The 18454-nt window shown below is 55.5% G+C and overlaps 1 protein-coding gene across 1 annotated transcript; it reads left to right on the plus strand.

The window, feature by feature from the left end:
• Positions 1-1173: 1173 nt before the first annotated feature.
• Xylt2 (xylosyltransferase 2) lies at positions 1174-14001 on the plus strand. Its single transcript, XM_047547155.1, has 11 exons — positions 1174-1339; positions 6945-7437; positions 7679-7851; positions 8133-8335; positions 8783-8863; positions 9058-9274; positions 9352-9528; positions 9766-10028; positions 10326-10521; positions 11118-11449; positions 12849-14001. The coding sequence occupies exons 1-11, from the start codon at positions 1205-1207 to the stop codon at positions 13171-13173; spliced, it is 2595 nt and encodes an 864-aa protein (XP_047403111.1). The 5' UTR covers positions 1174-1204; the 3' UTR covers positions 13174-14001.
• The last annotated feature ends 4453 nt before the right edge of the window (positions 14002-18454 follow it).

Consider the following 18454-nt stretch of genomic DNA (forward strand, 5'->3'; position numbering starts at 1 on the left):
TGTACCACCGAGCTACATCCCAGTCCTTTTTGTTTTTTAGATTATCATCTAGTTACTGAACTTCAAATTGTTGATCTTCCTGCCTCAATCTTCGGAGTAGTTGGGATTGCAGGCATGGGCCATCATGCCCAGCATCCCAGGATTTCTTGAGCATTGCTGGGTGTCCCACGTGGTGGTAAGGATTCAAAGGCGAATAAGGCAGGATCCCAGAGAAAGGGGATATGATCTGTGCTCCCCTGGACAGTGTGCACAAGCAAAGATGCCGTTGATGGGGGCAGGGAGAACAGTTGGTAGGACTTGGCATATGCTAAGGTCTAGTGGTTGTTCAAGTGTGGTCCCAGACCACCACCAGCAGCATCACGTGGAACTTGCTGAAAATTCTAATTCTCGGGCCCCATCCGTGATTTACCAAAGTAGAAACTCCGGGGGTGAGGACCAGCGATAGTATCTGTTTTATCAAGTCCTCCAGGTGATTCTGACGCAAGCTAAAGTCTGAGAATCACAACTCCAGAAGAGTCGGAAGATGCTTAGGATGAGACAGAAGGAAAGCGGTTCCAGGATGCTTAGGATGAGGGAGTGGAGAAAGGCCAGAAGCTGCTTAGGATGAGGGAGAAGAGAGCAAAGGGTGTTTTTTTGAAGGGCCTCGGAGCCAGGCGACCGGTGAGACTGTCCTGGGTTACGGCATGAAGGTTTTAAAACAGGGCCTTGCGGCACTCACACAACCACTCCCAACTGGCTCTTCTGGGGGCTGTAGCATTCCCTGTGACCCTGAGGCGGAGAGCTTACCCGCAGGCAGAGCCGGGCTCCCCCACGCCCCGCAACACCGGGCAAGTGAGTAGTTGGGCCGAAGACCCTCCGAACCCCTGTACAAGGGGCCTGCTGTCCAGGAAGAGGTGAGCACTGGCGGGGGCGCACACCGAGACGTGGAAGGCACGCCTGATGCAGACCCGGCGTGGGAAGCCACGCTGAAAGCCAGCTCAGGGGCCCAAGCCCACAGCAGCCGGGAAGGGAGGTTCAGCGGTCCGGGCCCGGCCTGCGAGGCGCTGTGCTTCGGGCCCCGCCCTCGGCCCCCGCCCTCGGCCCCGCCCAGGCTCGTGCCCGGCCCGCCTCCCTAGGCCAGGAGGAGGGCTCGGCCCCGCACCCGTGCGCGCGCCCGCGGCGGGGTTGCAGGGCTGGGCGCGCGCCCCGCGTCCCGGGCAGGAAGATGGTGGCGAGCGCGCGGGTGCAGAAGCTGGTGCGGCGCTACAAGCTGGCGATCGCCACCGCGCTGGCCATCCTGCTGCTGCAGGGCCTGGTAGTGTGGAGCTTCAGCGGCCTGGAGGAGGACGAGCCAAGCGAGGTGCTCCAACGGCCAGGCGGGCGGACAGGCCGGGCGCGGGGGCGCGCGGGGTCCTGGCAGGGCTGCGGGCGGCCGGGATCAGCAAGTGGGGCGCCGGCAGCGTGCGTGCGGGTAGCTGGAGGCCGCCTGGAGCCCGACGTCCGGCTCCTGACTCCCCTTTCGCAGGCGGGCCTGGCGGGCTGAGCTCCCGCGTGGTGCGTGACCCAGAGGCCCGGGCCGCGGGCGGACTGGGGGCCCGGGCGGCAGGAGCGGGTCTTGGTGGGGTGGTCTCCTGCCGCGGGAGCGATGAAGGTCAGGCGCGGGGAGCGGAGCTGGGAGGCGGGGCTGGGCCCAGCCTGCTCCGAGGTGGGGAGCCCCAGGCCAAACTTTCTGAAGTTGGGAGGGGGCGGGGGTGTGCGCGCCGTGGGCGGAGGAGTGGGGCGGAGGGACCCCGGTCGTCTGTGCCCAGCTGCGCCTGAGAGGCAACGACCCATGGGAAGGTGGAGCTCGAGAGTGGAATAGGGCCTGTGATGAAGTGTGTACTCGCGAACTGGGGGAACAGGGAGTGACCCTGAGGGGGAAAACTGGAGTGTCCCCCAGGTGTGGTTTCTCAGCTAGGGTTTTGGGAGGGAAAAGTTGAGTTGACCTCAGGACCTTAAGGAATCCGGGAGAGACCCCCCTGTGACTGAGGGAATAGGGACGACAGCAGCTGGTTCAGCGGAACCCAAGTTCCCTGATGCGAGAGGCTTCCTCACTCTTGGCTGATGTGGTTTCAGCTGTGGGCCCAGATACAGCCTCCCCAGTGTGGGTCGGAACTGAAAGGGCAGAGAGGATGGGCCATACTCTTAAGCTGTGGCCACAAGTTAAAATTCCCTGCTCCTCCCTCGACTTCTGGTGCCTTCAGGGTTCTGGACCAGAGGCTCTGCTTGCCCTGTCCTCTTGCGCTTCTCTACCTGGCAAGTGAAGGCCAAGGGAGCTCCCATGTCCACTTAGACTTCCTGCATCTTGGCAGTTGGAAGGCCTCGTGTGGAGACTGGAGAAGAGCTGATCTCTCTTCTTTTGGGGGAGAACTAAGAAGCTGGAATGGGGAGGGGAGCAGGAACAGTCACATGAGACCATAACTCCATAAGGAGCTGAGGGTGAGGATTGGGGAGGCTGGCTCTGACTTCTGAGGGAATGAGCTTGTAGGAGGAAGAGAAGAGTTTCAGGCCCAATATAAGAAGTCTTTTGGGACAGATAAGACACGTCAAGATGGAATGGCTGCCAAGGCAGTTAGAGCCCTCTCACCTTGAAATATGTGAGCAGAGACTGGTGACCACTCTGGGAGGGAGATGTCAGAGCACTTGAGCTTTCTCAGAAGCAAATGACCCTGTACTGCATTCACTTGTGAGTCTCTAGATGGTCTGCAAACCTTGCTACCCTGTTTATACCTTGGCATGGAGAACTGGCCCAGTGGAGAGGTTGGGATACCTGGAGCCTCACCCCTTCCTCCTGCTTGGAAACTGGAGGAAACTGACAGAGGAATCCTGGACTGGAATGGAAGAAGATCCCAGTGACATAATGTTGAGCATCAGGCAGCCTCTGATACTTGAACCCCTCAGCAGCCACCTCACCAGTGGTGAGGTACCAAACAGTATGTGCTGCCTCCACTCGGGTTTCTCTTAGATGGGAAACCTCCCCAGCCCTGATTGGGAACCTCTCAACATCAGAAGGCTGGCTGAGTGCTGGGCGCAGAGGACCTGGGTGCCAGGGTGTAGGAGTGGGGCTCTGGCCTGAAGGTGGCTGTTGGGTTCTTGCTGTGCTCAGATGGGGAGACAGTGGAGGTCCTAGGGAGGGGAAGGGCAGGGAGAGGCTAAGTGTTCGAGGGTCTTGGACCTCTGTTGGCTTCACATCTAATTGTTTCCTCCTCCCCTTCCAATTACTAAAATGAAAAGGATGGCACAGGGGTTGCCAGGCAGCATAGCACAGTGTTTGGGAAGGCGAGTGCTGAAGTGGGACTGCCCTCTTCACCCCCGTTCCAGCTCTGCTGCTGAGCAGACCACCAGTGAATCACCTCTCCGCTTTCCATATCCTCCTCAGTACCCCCTCAAGGCTGGTAATATAGTAGCACATCTCTTGTTGGATGATTATACAGATGAAGTGAAACGATGCCTGTGAGAATTTGAAGGAGTTCCTGGCACATACTAAGCTGTCAGTATGTAACTCTTATTATCTCAGCCCTGCACGTAGGGGACAGGAGTTCAGTCGTTCAATCAACAAGCATTTTTTATGTTGTATTCACACCAGGCACTGTGCTAATATGGAGATGCAGAAATAAAGAATAGGTGAGTCCTGGCCCTCATGGGCAGAGTCTACAGAGAAAGACAGACAGCAAAAAGGTAACTCATCAGACTAACAAGGAAGCTGGTTTAGATCAGGAGGTTGGGAAAGGCTTACTGCAGGAAGAAGTGGGCAGGGGAGTTTGGGCAGAAGGCCCTGAGAATGGGCTGAGCTGGTCACCCTTGAGGAATGGACAGGAGGGTGTGGCACTTTCCCTGAAAATGGATCCATACTATGTGGCTGAAGGGACCACAGTAAGGGGCTCAGGTTTTATTCTAAGTGCAGCAGGAGAGTGCCGCACCGGGATCCAATGTGCATTTAAAATGTGCACTCTGCTGTCTGTGGAGGCTGGAGTGGCTACCTGGGATGATCGCGAACCTCCAAAGAGCCACTTGATAGTTTTCAAAGCTTTCACAAACATTGTCTCCCCACTTGTTTTATCACCACTTGTTTTAAATGCAGTCTGAGGAGTCCAAGGAGGTGGGGTGTGGGGCGGGCATTGCTGTGTTCACTGTCTCCGTGGCTCAGAGAAGGATTCCGAGGATTCTCAGAGCCAGGAAGTGGCCAAGGACTTTAAGTGCCTCTTTGGTGGGGAGGAGGGGACTTTGAGGCCAGAATGCATCCAGGCTTGAGGACCAGTCCCTATCCTTAGTAATCCGAGGGGGCCCTGCAAGTGAGCAAACCTGAGGCCCTGCTGATGCTCACGTGGACGTACCTGGGAGAGGATGGGGTAGGGGCTGTCCACTGGGGCCTCTCTCATTCCTCACTGCTGCCTCCTGGTCCCCTAGCCTCCTCTGGGATTGTCCTTCTCAGGGTCAGCCAGCTCCCTGCTGCAGTGCAGGGCACCAACATGCCTGCCTCCTCCCACATCCTGTCTCCCACCGCAGCCAGCCTGGCCCTGTGCCCTGTGCCCTGCCCTCCTGACCAGCTTCCTGACTCGCTGATACTGGCTTCCACCCTGGGAACCACATCTCTCTGCCATCTCTACTCACCTAAGCTTGGGAATCTTTCTCTGCTTGCTTTGTAGCCAGGCTCATCTTTCTAGAGGGCTTCCCAACCCGGGTGCCCTTCACAATGGGGGTACTCAAACAGTATGTGCTGCCTCCACTCGGGTTTCTCTTAGATGGGAAACCTCCCCAGCCCTGATTGGGAACCTCTCAACATCAGAAGGCTGGCTGAGTGCTGGGCGCAGAGGACCTGGGTGCCAGGGTGTAGGAGTGGGGCTCTGGCCTGAAGGTGGCTGTTGGGTTCTTGCTGTGCTCAGATGGGGAGACAGTGGAGGTCCTAGGGAGGGGAAGGGCAGGGAGAGGCTAAGTGTCCGAGGGTCTTGGACCTCTGTTGGCTTCACATGTGATTGTTTCCTCCTCCCCTTCCAATTACTAAAATGAAAAGGATGGCACATTTAAAAATACCGTATCTAAGGCAAGGTATTGACGTTCACTGGACCAGTGCTTACTGAGGGCCTGTGCTCACCAGACACTCCTGGGCTCTAGGAATGCGTCAGTGAACAAACCAGCCAATATCCCTAGAAAACACAATATAAATAAATGATAAAAGATATCAAGTGCTGTGGGGAAAATAAAGCAGAGGATGGGGAGGGCCAGCATGGGCCAGCATGGTTGCGGGGGGGCTTGCTGAGAGGATCCTGGGCACAGTTGAAGGAGGCAAGGAGCAAGCTGTGGGGAGGGGCTGAAGTCCTGGGTGCAGTGCGTGAGAAGGTGGGATGAGGGGATGCTGAGGAGGCCCTTGTGACCAGGAGAGTGGGACAGAAAGGGTCACAGGGACTGCCAGGTCCCACAAGGGGAAGCCACTGTCTGTTTCCAGCAGAATGGTGAGATGGCACCTAAGTTCTAACAGGAGCCCTGGTGGCTGTGATGAGAGACTGACAGAACAAGAACAGGATCCAGGAGACCGGGGAATCCAGGCAGAGGGCATTGGAGAAAGTCCCGAGAAGTTCTGCATGTATTTTCAAGACAGCTCCAACAGGACTTACTGACAGCTGGATGTGAGGGAGAAAGGGATCCAAGCTGACTCCCAGTGGGTTTGGCCTGAGCCACTGAAGGGTGGGGTTGTCATTAACTGAGGTAGAGAGGAAGGCGGAAGGAGGGGCAGGCTGGGAGGAAGAGCAGGTGCTCCCACTTGGACTTGTGGGTCAGAGATCTTTATGCTCCCAAGAGGGATGGCAAGGAGGCTACTATTTAAATGCCTCAAGTGTGAGGGATGAAGTTTAGACACTGAGACTGAATGAGATCACTGAGAAATGAAGGCGCCAGGCCAAGGACAAGCCGCAGGCTTCTCCTTGGGAGCAAGACTGATGGACGAGAAGTGGGAAGGCCCAGGAGGGTCTCTTGGAAGCTAAGGGAAGAGGGTGCTCCACTGAGGCGTGCTGTCCCCAGGCCATGTGAGGAAACTTTGCTCTAAAGAGCTCTTGCAGGGCTGGAGGAGAGGGGCCGTGAGGAGAGCTCACACAGGGTGGCAGGAGGGGACTGCGCAGTGGTGGAGACAGCCCTCTCGAGCTGCCTGCCTCAAGCTCTCTCTCGACTCTCGCGCACAGCTGAGGGAGTGTGCTCAGGGAGGTTGAGCAGCTGCTGAGGGGGCAGAGCTGAGTGCAGAGCTCTGGGGACTCCAGAGTACTCACTCGGGACCTCTCTTTCCTCTATCACTTCCACATCTACCAGCCAGATGCCTATGTGTGCCAGCTACTCCACTAGGCTCTGGGAAATGGGGTTGACATGGCTCCCCTCAAGGAGTTCACTGTCTGCTACAGGGACATCCAGGGCCTCAGATCGCAGAACATCCCACTCTGGGGCAAATGTGATGGCTGCCCGCCAGGGGACTTGAAACTGGATCTTAAACAATGGGTGGGATTTGGCCAGGCAGGGAAGGGGAGACAGGGACTGGAGAAGAGGGTGGTTCGAGCTGACCAGGCCATCTGGGGAAGCGCCTGGGTTGGAGAAGAGGAAGCAGGCTCCAGAGCACTTAGAGCCAGGAAGCAGGGGTGCGGCTGGCCCGTGGAGCACTTGTTTCCTTCAGGAGAACCTGCTGCAAGTGCAGGGGTGGACAGCCTCCAGCTGTGGGCCTCAGCTCAGCCTCAGCTTTCCACCCAGGGACCAAGCATGGTGGTGGTTCAAGGGTGCACACTTACAGGCAGACCTTGCACCAAGTTCTTGGGTGCACAGGACTTCCTCTAGGGAAAGGGTGGGCAGGAGTTCCTAAGTCTGAGGGTGCCCCCTGCCAAGGTGGAGCTCAAGGAGCCAGAGCAGGTGAGTAACTGCCCCAGTGACCTCTGTCTGCATATCTTTTACAGAAAGGAAGGCAGAGGAAGCCACGACCATTGGACCCTGGCGAGGGCTCCAAGGATACAGACAGCTCAGCAGGGCGAAGGGGCAGCGCAGGCAGAAGGCATGGGCGCTGGCGGGGCCGTGCCGAGAGCCCAGGCTTGCCCGTGGCCAAGGTGGTACGGGCAGTAACCAGCCGTCACAGAGCCAGTCGGCGGGTCCCCCCTGCCCCACCCCCAGAGGCTCCAGGTCGCCAGAACCTGAGCGGGGCAGCAGCTGGGGAGGCACTGGTAGGGGCTGCTGGCTTCCCACCACATGGAGACACAGGAAGCGTGGAGGGTGCTCCCCAGCCCACAGACAATGGCTTTACCCCTAAGTGCGAGATCGTGGGCAAGGATGCACTGTCTGCTCTGGCCCGGGCCAGCACCAAGCAGTGTCAACAGGAGATCGCCAACGTGGTATGCCTGCACCAGGCTGGGAGCCTCATGCCCAAGGCTGTGCCACGGCATTGCCAGCTGGCTGGTAAGGGACAGGGCACTCTGGTCCTTCCTAGGCATGGATGGGGAGGTAGCTTGGCTCGGATATTCACCCTTATTTCCCAGAGGGCCCATCTCTTTGCCCAAGCTTATGTTAAATGTATTAAGTGACAGAAAAGGGAGCAGGGACCCAGGGCTCCAAATATGGGCGTCTTCCGTTGACAGGCGTCTCACCCATACCCTGACCTTGGGTGGACCTAAAAGATGTTCCTGTTTTCTACTCTCAGGGAAGATGAATCCTGGTATCCAGTGGGAAGAGATTCGGGCCCTGCCTGTGGATGGCCCCCCAGTACGCATCGCCTACATGTTGGTGGTTCATGGCCGCGCCATCCGCCAGCTGAAGCGTCTCCTCAAGGCCGTCTACCATGAGCAGCACTTCTTTTATATCCATGTGGACAAGGTACTGGGGGCAGGAGAGAACAGGGTGTCTGGAGTGAACACAGCAGAAAATATAGGATCACAGATATACAGGGTCTCTGACCTGGCTCAGATAGCCAAGAGATAGGGACACTGAGGCTCAGGATGGGGATGTATCTGGCAGCAGGTGGCATAACCTTTAGGAACTAGAGCCCTGCCCTTTGCTTTCTCTACTCCATGTTACTTGCGCTCTACCCCGGGGTGGAGTTGGGGATTATAACCATAGGGCCCAGCCACATCTGCTGAGTACCCCCTCTTCCCCAGCGTTCCAACTACCTGCACCGGGAGGTGGTGGAGCTGGCCCAGCGGTATGAAAATGTACGGGTGACACCCTGGCGCATGGTCACCATCTGGGGTGGGGCCAGCCTTCTGAGGATGTACCTGCGGAGCATGCGGGACCTGCTAGAGGTACCTGGTTGGGCCTGGGACTTCTTCATCAACCTCAGCGCCACTGACTACCCAACCAGGTGTGGGGATGGGGCTCTGAACCTCTGGGTGGGAGGGGGACCCATCCGGGCAGTCAGGGTTGGAGGGCCCTGATGGGCTTCTCCTCCTCTGAGCCTCATTCTGGGATCCACACAGCCTAGACACGATCCACTCCACCCCATGGCCCCAGCCGTGTATTAGAGGAGGAGTCGGTAAAAGACAATCTGAGGATTGGGAGTGATGAGAAGGGGAGGAGCAGCAGCCAAGGTCTGTACCTGGATGCTGAGTCAGACAGCAAGGGCTGGAGGATGGATGTGATCTTTCTTGAGGACCTCAAGTGCCCACCACCAGAGCATCAGCGAGGGACGGGTAGGGCACATGACCAGAGAGCTCTCGGCAAGAGAGAAAGGTTCAAGGGAAAGTGCTGGAAGAAGTCTGCTTGGGCCAGTGACTGAGCAACCGCCCCTCACACCCCATTCCTTCACCAGGACCAATGAGGAGCTGGTGGCATTCCTATCCAAGAACCGGGACAAGAATTTCCTCAAGTCACATGGCCGGGACAACTCCAGGTTAGAGAGGTGTGGAAGGAGGCCCTAGTGTTTGGTCACCACCCCTCCCACACAGGGGGGACCACTGGCCCCAGCACTGGGTTCCTGAGTCTCCAGACTAATCACAGATGGAGGAGTGCTGAACGCCAGGTGGATGAGAAGGCCTGGCTCCCACTCTGCGAGTCCCTCAGCCATGGTCCTTCTGCCACCCACAGGTTCATCAAGAAACAGGGCCTGGACCGGCTCTTCCATGAGTGTGACTCGCACATGTGGCGCCTGGGTGAGCGGCAGATCCCTTCAGGCATTGTGGTGGATGGTGGCTCCGACTGGTTTGTGCTGACACGCAGCTTTGTGGAATATGTGGCGTACACGGATGATCCACTTGTGGCCCAGCTACGCCAGTTCTACACGTACACGCTGCTTCCAGCTGAGGTGGGTGCCTGGGCCGGCCAGAGAGGGTGCGGGTTGGGCTACCCACAGCTCACCTTCCACACCCCTGCCACCTGCAGTCCTTCTTCCACACGGTGCTGGAGAACAGCCCAGCCTGTGAGAGCCTCGTGGACAACAACCTGCGGGTCACCAACTGGAACCGCAAGCTGGGCTGCAAGTGCCAGTACAAGCACATCGTGGACTGGTGTGGCTGCTCCCCCAATGACTTCAAGCCTCAGGACTTCCTACGGCTGCAGGTGCTTGCCCATGGCCTGAGAGGCCTTGTTCGGCCTTCACCCCAGCTTTTCCCCGTGAACCTTCCAGGGTCAGAAAGGCAGGATGGGCCTCCACCTGGAGCAGCCCTTGGGTCTGGGCCTACAACAGCAGCAGGAAAAGCCTGGGGAGGCTGATTTCTAGGCAGTGCTGAGAGGGTCAGCCTCTGCCATGCTTTGGGGCCCCAGAGCCCTTCACCCTCCTTGCCTCTCCCTCTCCAGCAAGTCTCCAGACCCACTTTCTTCGCCCGGAAGTTTGAGTCAACTGTGAACCAGGAGGTCCTGGAAATCTTGGACTTCCACCTGTATGGCAGCTACCCCCCTGGCACACCAGCCCTCAAGGCCTACTGGGAGAACACCTATGACGTGGCCGATGGCCCTGGCGGACTCAGTGATGTCATGCTCACCGCTTACACCGCCTTTACCCGCCTTGGCCTGCGCCATGCTGCCACTGCCGCACCCCCACCGGCCACCTCACTCTGCAAGTGAGACCCCCTTCTGACATACAGCAGGTCCTCAGGGTGTGGTGCCCCATGGGGAGGCAAATCAGAAAGACAATCCCTGCCCTCAGTGAGGCCCCAGTCTAAGGCAAGGAAAAATGCAAAAAATGCAAAAAAATAATGATAAAGAAGACAAGAGCCAGACACATGGGTGCTATGGGTTGTGAGATGTGGGGCAAAGGAAGTGCCTAGGGATGGGACTCCTCAGTGCCCCCTCCTTGGGACTCCAGGCTGAGTCAGGTGTGCTGATGGCATCTCCCTTTCTCCCTGCTGGAACCTTAGGTTTGAGCCCAGGGGTTTGCCGTCCAGCGTGCACCTGTATTTCTATGACGACCATTTCCAGGGCTACCTGGTGACGCAGGCGGTGCAGCCCTCAGCCCAAGGGCCGGCAGAGACGCTTGAGATGTGGCTGATGCCCCAGGGGTCGCTGAAGCTGTTGGGGCGCAGTGACCAGGCCAGCCGGCTCCAGAGTTTGGAGGTGGGACAGGTCCTCCCCCTTGCTTTCTCTTGACCCCCAGCAAGACATGGGGAGTGGGAAGAGAGGGGCAGATTCTAAAGGAGGAGTAAGGACTCCATCAGACCTCTGTGAGCTGGGTTCACTGGAATCTCCTTTCCCAGTAATGGCAGCCTTGATGATGCCCCACACAGACATTCCTGTGTCACCCGCATGGACACACTGAGGAGCCCTCCCAGATAGAGACGCAGGACAGGCAGTGAGGAAATTGTCATTCCATTATAACATAAGCCCAGTCCTAAACTACAAGGATCCTTCTAGAGGGATGAGGATGTTCCAGTTGGGCCATGAGGTTGACCTTTTAAGGTGTCTCCTCATTCCCTTTCCTAGATGGCTTCTGTGGGGATGGTCTGCCTATGGATCCCACCACTGTAGAGCACTTCAGAATAGAAGCCTAGAACAAATCTCAGAGCTGATAGAAATTAAGATTCTCCTAGTCTGACCCTTTTATTTTGCATATGGGGAAACAGTGACTGGCCTGGGGTTACACATTGAGAAGCAGTATCAGAAGATAGTAGGACATTTCCCCCAGGCTCCTACCAGCTCCTTCCTCCCTACAGGTTGGCACTGAGTGGGATCCCAAAGAGCGTCTTTTCCGGAATTTTGGGGGGTTGCTGGGACCACTGGATGAGCCTGTGGCCATGCAGCGCTGGGCCCGGGGCCCCAACCTCACAGCCACTGTGGTCTGGATCGACCCAACCTATATAGTGGCAACATCGTATGATATCACGGTAGATGCGGAGACTGAGGTCACACAATACAAGCCTCCACTGAGCCGGCCCCTACGGCCAGGAGCCTGGACCATTCGACTACTTCAGTTCTGGGAACCTCTGGGTGAGACCCACTTCCTCGTGCTGCCCTTGACCTTCAACCGCAAACTACCTCTCAGGAAGGTAAGGATCTAGTACCTAAATGATGACCCAAAGACAGAATAGGATTTGCCAGGGAGCTGACTCCGAAGAAGGCGTCCATCAGAAATGACCCCATCCTTAAGACAGAGGAAGGAAGGAGATTGCAGCCTTGCTCTTCTGTCCATTAGCATGCAGGGCCCTAGGTGTGATATGGGGGAGAGGAAAACTTTAAGGTCAAGCAGACTTACATTTGGAACAGGCCTCTGCTGCTTTCATTGGACCTTAGAAATTACTTGATCTTCCTGAACCTCAGTTTGTTCACATGTGAAGAAGGACAGTGAAACTATCAGACCTCCTGGGTGTGTGGGACACATATCACTTAAACAAGCTCAAGTTTAAAAAGGGAAATCATTGGAAGAAGGCAGGGTTCTCTTTCACAGAACCCAGAAAACATCTTAGATTTCACTGGGAACCAGAGGTGCTTTCTGTATCCTTCTGGGATAGCTTGTCCCTTGCCCTAGCCTCTCTGAAATCGGCTTCTTCAGACATGGCCTTGCACAGCAGCAGAGCCTGATCAGGCCCTCTGGGTCCCCAAGTTCCATGATCTTGGGACAGCAAATGTGACTGGCCATCCCAGTCTACTGTGTGACTGAATGAGCAGGGTCACATGGCTCTCCCCCGCCTTGGCTGAGGCTACGGAAGCACACTGAACAGCAGCAGAGGCTGCACAGCTTCCTGCAAGGAGCTGGAGATATAGGGATGAGTGCTGGGTAACAGCTGCGGGTATGCAGTGGGTGCTCAAGGCAGATGTTTCCTTCCCCCACCACATCTTCTCACAAGGAGGGGTAACCCAGGATGGGGGGGACACTGGAAGGTTGGGGCAGATCAAGGGCAGATGAGCCACATCCCCAGCTCTCCTGGAACTCAGTCTGGTGAAGGAGACAGAGGAAGGAATGGAGGCAACTCTGCTGGTGGGGACTGGGACTGGGTCTCCAGGACAAAAACAGCATGTTCTAAGCTGACGGAACAGAGCTGGCAAGTGTCTGAGGAGGCAGACCTAGAGTACAGGGGAAGTAGGTGCATGGGGGAGATGGGAAGGCAGGTTGACCAGGCAAGTGGCCACAGGGATGTTCTAATAGGTTGCCAAGGGCTCTGGGAGCCACTGACAATGATCAGGAAGGGATGTGAGTGACACAGACCAGGTTGTCACCTTATTTTCTAAAGTGACTTGAATTTTCTGTTTGACTTAATGAAACAGTTGAGAATTCAGGGAGTACTGCCTTAATTTCATATAACTAACAATTTTATAGACACAGAAGGTTCCTTGGATTAGCCCAAGATGGTCCATGAGATGGGATTCAATGGCAGGGCTGGGAACTGGGTTACACAGACCTGACTCCTGGGGTCTGACCTCGTACTTATTGCCTGCTCTGCACCCCCAGATGATGCCCTCTGGCTGCATGCAGGACCACCCCACAATGAATACTTGGAGCAGAGTTTCCAGGGCCTGAGCGGCATCCTGAACCTGCCTCAGCCAGAGCCCATGGAGGAGGCCGCCCGGCGGCGCACAGAGCTTACAGGTCCTGCTCTGGAGGCCTGGACAGATGGGGAACTGAGCCGCTTCTGGTCTGTGGCAGGACTGTGTGCCATGGGCCCCTCTGCCTGCCCCTCCCTGGAGCCCTGCAGACTGACCAGCTGGAGTTCTCTGTCCCCGGACCCCAAATCAGAGCTGGGGCCTGTCAAATCAGACGGGCGACTCAGGTAGCAGGGCCCCAGCCAGCACACCCGGAGAACCCGGGGAATTGCACCTTACAATGGAGGGCTGTACCCTCCCACGGGCAGGAACCAGAGGCCTCAGTGGTATACCACATCAGCCATCCAGAGCCGGCAGACGGCAGCCAAGGTGGGCTACTGTCTCTAACAGGGACCAGAGGGTTGGCAGGAACGGGAGAAGGGCTCCAACAGCATTCCACACCCAACTCTCTTCCCTGTCCTCTCTAGTTTGTTTGTTATTTTTATTTAAAATGGTGTGTGGGGGAGGAACTAGAAATAAAAGATGTGCAATAGGGCTCAGAGCAGCCCCAGGAAGTGGGCCATGGCTGGGGGGGAGCAGGGCCTGTTGAGCCCATCTGCTACTGCTCTGGAGAGGCTGGGCCTGCCTCACTCTCCAGGGCCTGGTCCTCCAGCCTGGGCTGTGGTGCTCATGGCTGAGGCCCTGCAGGGGTACAGGTGCCGTGCCAGGCTCTGAGGCCCAGAAACAGGTGTGTTCAGGAGCCACTGTGGAGCTGGGCTCTAGAGGGAGCCTCTCCTCTGGTAGCCAGGGGACCCTAGAGCAGTGAGGGGGTCTGGCTCTAGGACTTTCTAGCACACCCTGCCCCTTGATGGGAAAGGCAGGGCATCAGGGCCTACTGAGACCATTACAGTTTCCCAGGTACTCCAGGTGTGCCCTGGGGCAGTGAGCCTCATTAGCAGTGTGGGAAGACTGTCAAGGCGCTCAGAAGAACCCAGAGTCGCATTGTGCCTGAAACTCGGTGTGTGAAGTCTGAAATATGCAACAGAAGAAATATATCTCTATCTCTCTAAGCAGCCTCGTGTTTTTCCTCCTGCATGTTGTCAAGGATCCATCACTGTTCCCAGGGCTGCCGCCTTTTAGAAGTCTTAGCTGCTATTTTGATGGCCCTGAGAAGGCAGAAATCCTAGTCCCCCAGAGCAGGAACAGCTTCAAATCCATCCCAGCAGAAGGCACGCAAAACTCATCCAGTGCAACCCTCTTTTTCTGAGAAGTCAACAGACCCTGGGAAGCTCAGAGACTTCCTCATTGACACCGAATCGGCCAGCATGAGGGGAGCTTAGTTCTTGAGAGTCCTGACCCAGCACTCCCACCTCGCCAGTGGGCCAGGCTACAGCTGATATTGGCTTTTCTGCCTTCAGTGTCACCTGGGCCCATCCTGGAAGCCCTCATTGTTCTGTTTCATGAAGCACCCCTAAGAGCAGAGGCAATAACAGCCATGGCCTGATGGTTACTGCTAGAGTTTGTCCCTTTAAAGCTGGAAGCAGGACTTGGATCCCTGGCCTAGGATCTGAAAGGACCTTATCAAAAAGGTTTATCTATCCCCCTCCATTTCTTGAGCCCCCTCCACACCTCTGACTCTCCTCCTGTCGTTAGCAAGGGCTCAGTATCATTGTTCTTCACACCTTATGTAATGTGGGGAGTGAGAGTGAAGGTTTCTAGACCTAAAATCACCAGTGCTGGTCACGTTGGTCTCAGCTCAGCTCAGCTCAGCTTAGCTTGGTATATTAAAGAGCTCAATTTCTGCCAGGCTGCCACATGTCATTTTCCTAGTTGCCAGGAGAGGGTGCTCCTGAACACCAGTAACAGCAGCAGGGTAGGTTGTTCAGCCACCCTGCTGACTGCATGCAGTTCTCATTTAATCCTCCCAACCCCTGGAGTCAGGCACTTTTATTATCTTCTTGGGGCCGATCAGGAAAATGAGGCTCAGAGCTGTGAAATGACAAGCCCAAAGTTTGTCATTAAGTAGTGGTAGCAGACTTCAGAAGGGGGTAAGAAGCCTGAGCCACTCAGTCACTGTGTTCTCTCCTCCTGAGGGCTTGACTAGGCAGGTAGCCAGAAGGGGCTAACAGCAAGAGCATAGAATTTATGATGTTTGGGTTCAGCAGTATGATTGTGTTTTACTCCTATTTTAGTGAATATCTGAAGCTGTACTTTAGTTCACCATATCATTGGGAGTTTTGTTTCTCAGCATCAACTTTTAAGGGTTTGGTTTGTTTGTTTGTTTGTTTATGGCACTGGGGATGGTACCCAGGACCCTGTGCACTTGAGGCAAATGCTCTACCACTGAGCTACATTTCCACCCCAACTCTTAGGCCAGTAAAAAGAAAAATTACTAACTGGGCTTGGCATATTAAACACAGGCAGTAAATACCAAAACAGTTGAACTGCTGGCCCAGAGCTCGAAAAGCAGCCCACAGTTAATCCAGGCTGCCTAGCACAACGGTTCTCAAAGACTGTTGTTTTGGCTTGGATGGCTCATGCACTGCCATCCCCTGCTATTCCCCATCATGTCACACCAGGACTTAGTTCCACATTGTTCTCACCAGCTGCAAACATTCTGCGTTTGTATTCCTATTTAGCCTGGTAGATCATGATTCTGGTTTAACTTGTCTAACAGTCCAACAATGGTTACATTTTTACTGCCCACCAGGTGATGTTCATTTGCAGGCAGGCAGAAAACTAAGAAAGTCTAGTCTTAGTCCTGCTGCTCTGGATAGCTTGTCTTGGCTTCACTGAACTAGAGCTCTGCAGGACCCAGGACCAGGCTCAGGACTCTTACCAACAGGCTTAGAAAGCAGGCTTGGGGTGGAGGCCCTCCTGGCCTCCCTTCCTCTGTTCAGGTCACTGAGGCAAGTTTGAGAGCAGTTTCTCTGCCAGATTCTCTAGTAATGTTCCCCACATGTCTTTTAGAAGGGAGGGTTAGCTCAGCCTGGAGGCTCAGGCAGGCCAAGTCCCCAGAGCTGCACAATATTTGCTCTGGAAGGAGGAAGAACCCAGGCAGAGAGGCCATTGTATTTTGTGGTCCACAAGCCTGGTTTCCAGGGCAACCATGGAATCCACAGTTCCATCAGAGGTGGGAGCCAAGACCAGAAGACAGCCAATTGACACCCAGAACCCAGTTACCTAAACCAATAAGAAGTGGAGGTGGGCAGAGTCAGGCTGAGAGGGGATCTGGGACTGAGGAGTGCAGAAACCTGGGCAAAGTGGAGCTCCCCTACCTGGCTGTCAGGTTCAGCAGAAGCCAAGCCCTTTCCTACCAACCCATTCTCATGAAGAAGACAGAGGGGCCCTCATAGCTGCAAGGCATGCAGAGGGGAGTGCCACCTACAGGGAACCAGGTCATGGCCTAGTACTGACCAGGACAAGTGGGCGGAAGGGGTAGAGAACCTGGAGAGGCACTCACAGGTGCCAGGATTCTGAAGGGCTTGAACCTCTGGGTTAGGGTTCTGGAATAAGTATGTCCCCTGGGGGAAAACCAGCCCCGTGGTCCTGGTGGCTACCCTCAGGATTGATGTCCTTTCCTGGCACTCCATGCCACTATTTCTGTGTGTGCCAAGACTACCATGGACAACAGCCTCCTAGCCATAGTCATGACCATGGTGAGTACCTACTATCATTCCAAGTTACAGGACTGGAGCAGGTGCACTCTGAGACCCTAACTATAGACCAGAAGCCCAGCCTCATCAATAGGTAACCTATAACAGCCTTCTCAAAGCCACTTGAGAAGAAGGCTGCATGGAGGGTCTATGACCCCCAAGCCACCACCCTCTCCCATCAGTGCCAGTCTGAGAGGAGAGGACTGAGTACCAAGGGTTGAATTCAGGCTCTTGGGTCCTCTCCTGCCTTCTCATACCCACTGTTTCTAGGGCTACTTGTTCTTCCTAAGTGCATCCCTTTGTAAAGCCTCCCTTACAGCACTGCTTCCCTGGGCTGAAGGGAAACATGGGACAAAGCCATTCTGCTCTCCTGGCCCGGGAGTTGATGCAGCAGCAGAAAGGAAGCTGCCTGCATCCCAGTCTGCCCTGTGTGTTAAGTGGGGTCATTCCCACAACAGCTTCTGGAGTGGAATTCTAACCTGGGGAGGAAATGGGCTATAGGCAGTCCCAGGCTGTCCCTGACTGAGCCTCTGGAGGGTAGTTTTGTCCTTGGTATTCCTCATGCCATCCTACTGCTACTGTACCAGTGCTTCCAGTGTACCTCAGTGCTGCCAGGTCCTCTGCTCCTGTATCTTCTTTCATGGTCCCAGCCAATATGTAAGCACCCTTCCCCAGCAAACCCTTGCTCCAAGTCCTTCTCCCCAATTCTGACAAGGGCCCCTGCAGTTACTCAGTAAAGGGGCTTTGGGGATCTCCTCTGAATGCATCTTCCTCCAGCCTAGGTCCCCATGGGTCAGGGCAACAATATGGAAAGAGTTAAAAGATCCTGGCCACTATTAAACTGTGCAGGGAACCCTCAGTGCAGAGTTTCAGTGAAATGGTATTTTCTCAGGTCCCCAACTCCCAGGGGAAAGCCCAGAGGCCCAGCTTCTATAAAAGGGGCAAGTGGCAACTTCAGTCAGGGACAAGGACAGGGCACAAAGGCAATCTTGAGCTACAGTCCCAACTCTGCACCAGGCCCAGGATGAAGGGGGAACAGGAGGATGAGGTCTTTCTGACTCCCTCGAAAGCTCATCAGAGGTGGCTGCCAGGTTGTGAGAAAAAGCCAGTGGCCTGAAAGGGGTAGAATCTCTTTAAACCCATATGCATCTCAGAAATGCTGAGGGTCTGAGTTGTGGCCTGGGACTTGGTGGAAAGGATTAAAGGATGGGGTGGAGGGTACAGGGGACAAGACAGTGCATTTGAACTCTGCTCTCTTGCACAATGATCCTAAGTCCTGAGTATCACCTTGAGTTATCCTTCATGACTCAAGCTTGATGGCTCCAGCCCTACCTCAGCTCCATGAAATGGCACTATGGAGGAGCCAAGAGTCCTGGTATGCAGATGAAGAAAGGTCCTTGGGACTACCATCTGGGAGTATGGAAGAGGTGTGTGCTGGGTTCCTAAAGCAAACAAGGAGCCTGGTGTGGTTAAGGAGACTATGAAGAATGTAAGGGAAGGAAAGGATGAGGTGAAGCCTAGAGAGACTTCTTGGGGAGGGAGTGTGGGACCCCTAGTCTTGGGCTCAGTCTGTTCAGGGGGATCCAGGCAGAAGCTGGATAATGGTGGTGCATGCCTTCCTGACTCCACTGGTTTTTCTCAGTCACGGGGCTATCCCCAAGAAGGTATGCTGTGTGAGGGTGCCCAGGAGCCATCATGGCCCCCGTGCAGCTGGTTCACCTACCCAGTTAGTGCTTGACAGGACTGGCAGCAGCAGACTCACCAGCTGATGGTACAGCTTTGTGCTCTGGGCCTGCAGAGGTGGACATTCAGTCCTCCTGAGATTTGGTTGGAGGCTCCACTTCCCTTTGTGTATCAGGAAGGATGACAAACCTCAG

The sequence above is a fragment of the Sciurus carolinensis genome, chromosome 3 (genome assembly GCF_902686445.1).
Source record: "Sciurus carolinensis chromosome 3, mSciCar1.2, whole genome shotgun sequence".
NCBI lineage: Eukaryota > Metazoa > Chordata > Mammalia > Rodentia > Sciuridae > Sciurus > Sciurus carolinensis.

Bases quoted from the DNA above. Each gene is read 5' to 3' on its own strand.
- Xylt2 (XM_047547155.1), top strand. From the start codon at position 1,205: ATGGTGGCGAGCGCGCGGGTGCAGAAGCTGGTGCGGCGCTACAAGCTG. The intron at 8,336-8,782 runs GTGTGGGGATGG...TTCCTTCACCAG, and splicing joins GCCACTGACTACCCAACCAG to GACCAATGAGGAGCTGGTGG. The intron at 8,864-9,057 runs GTTAGAGAGGTG...TGCCACCCACAG, and splicing joins CATGGCCGGGACAACTCCAG to GTTCATCAAGAAACAGGGCC.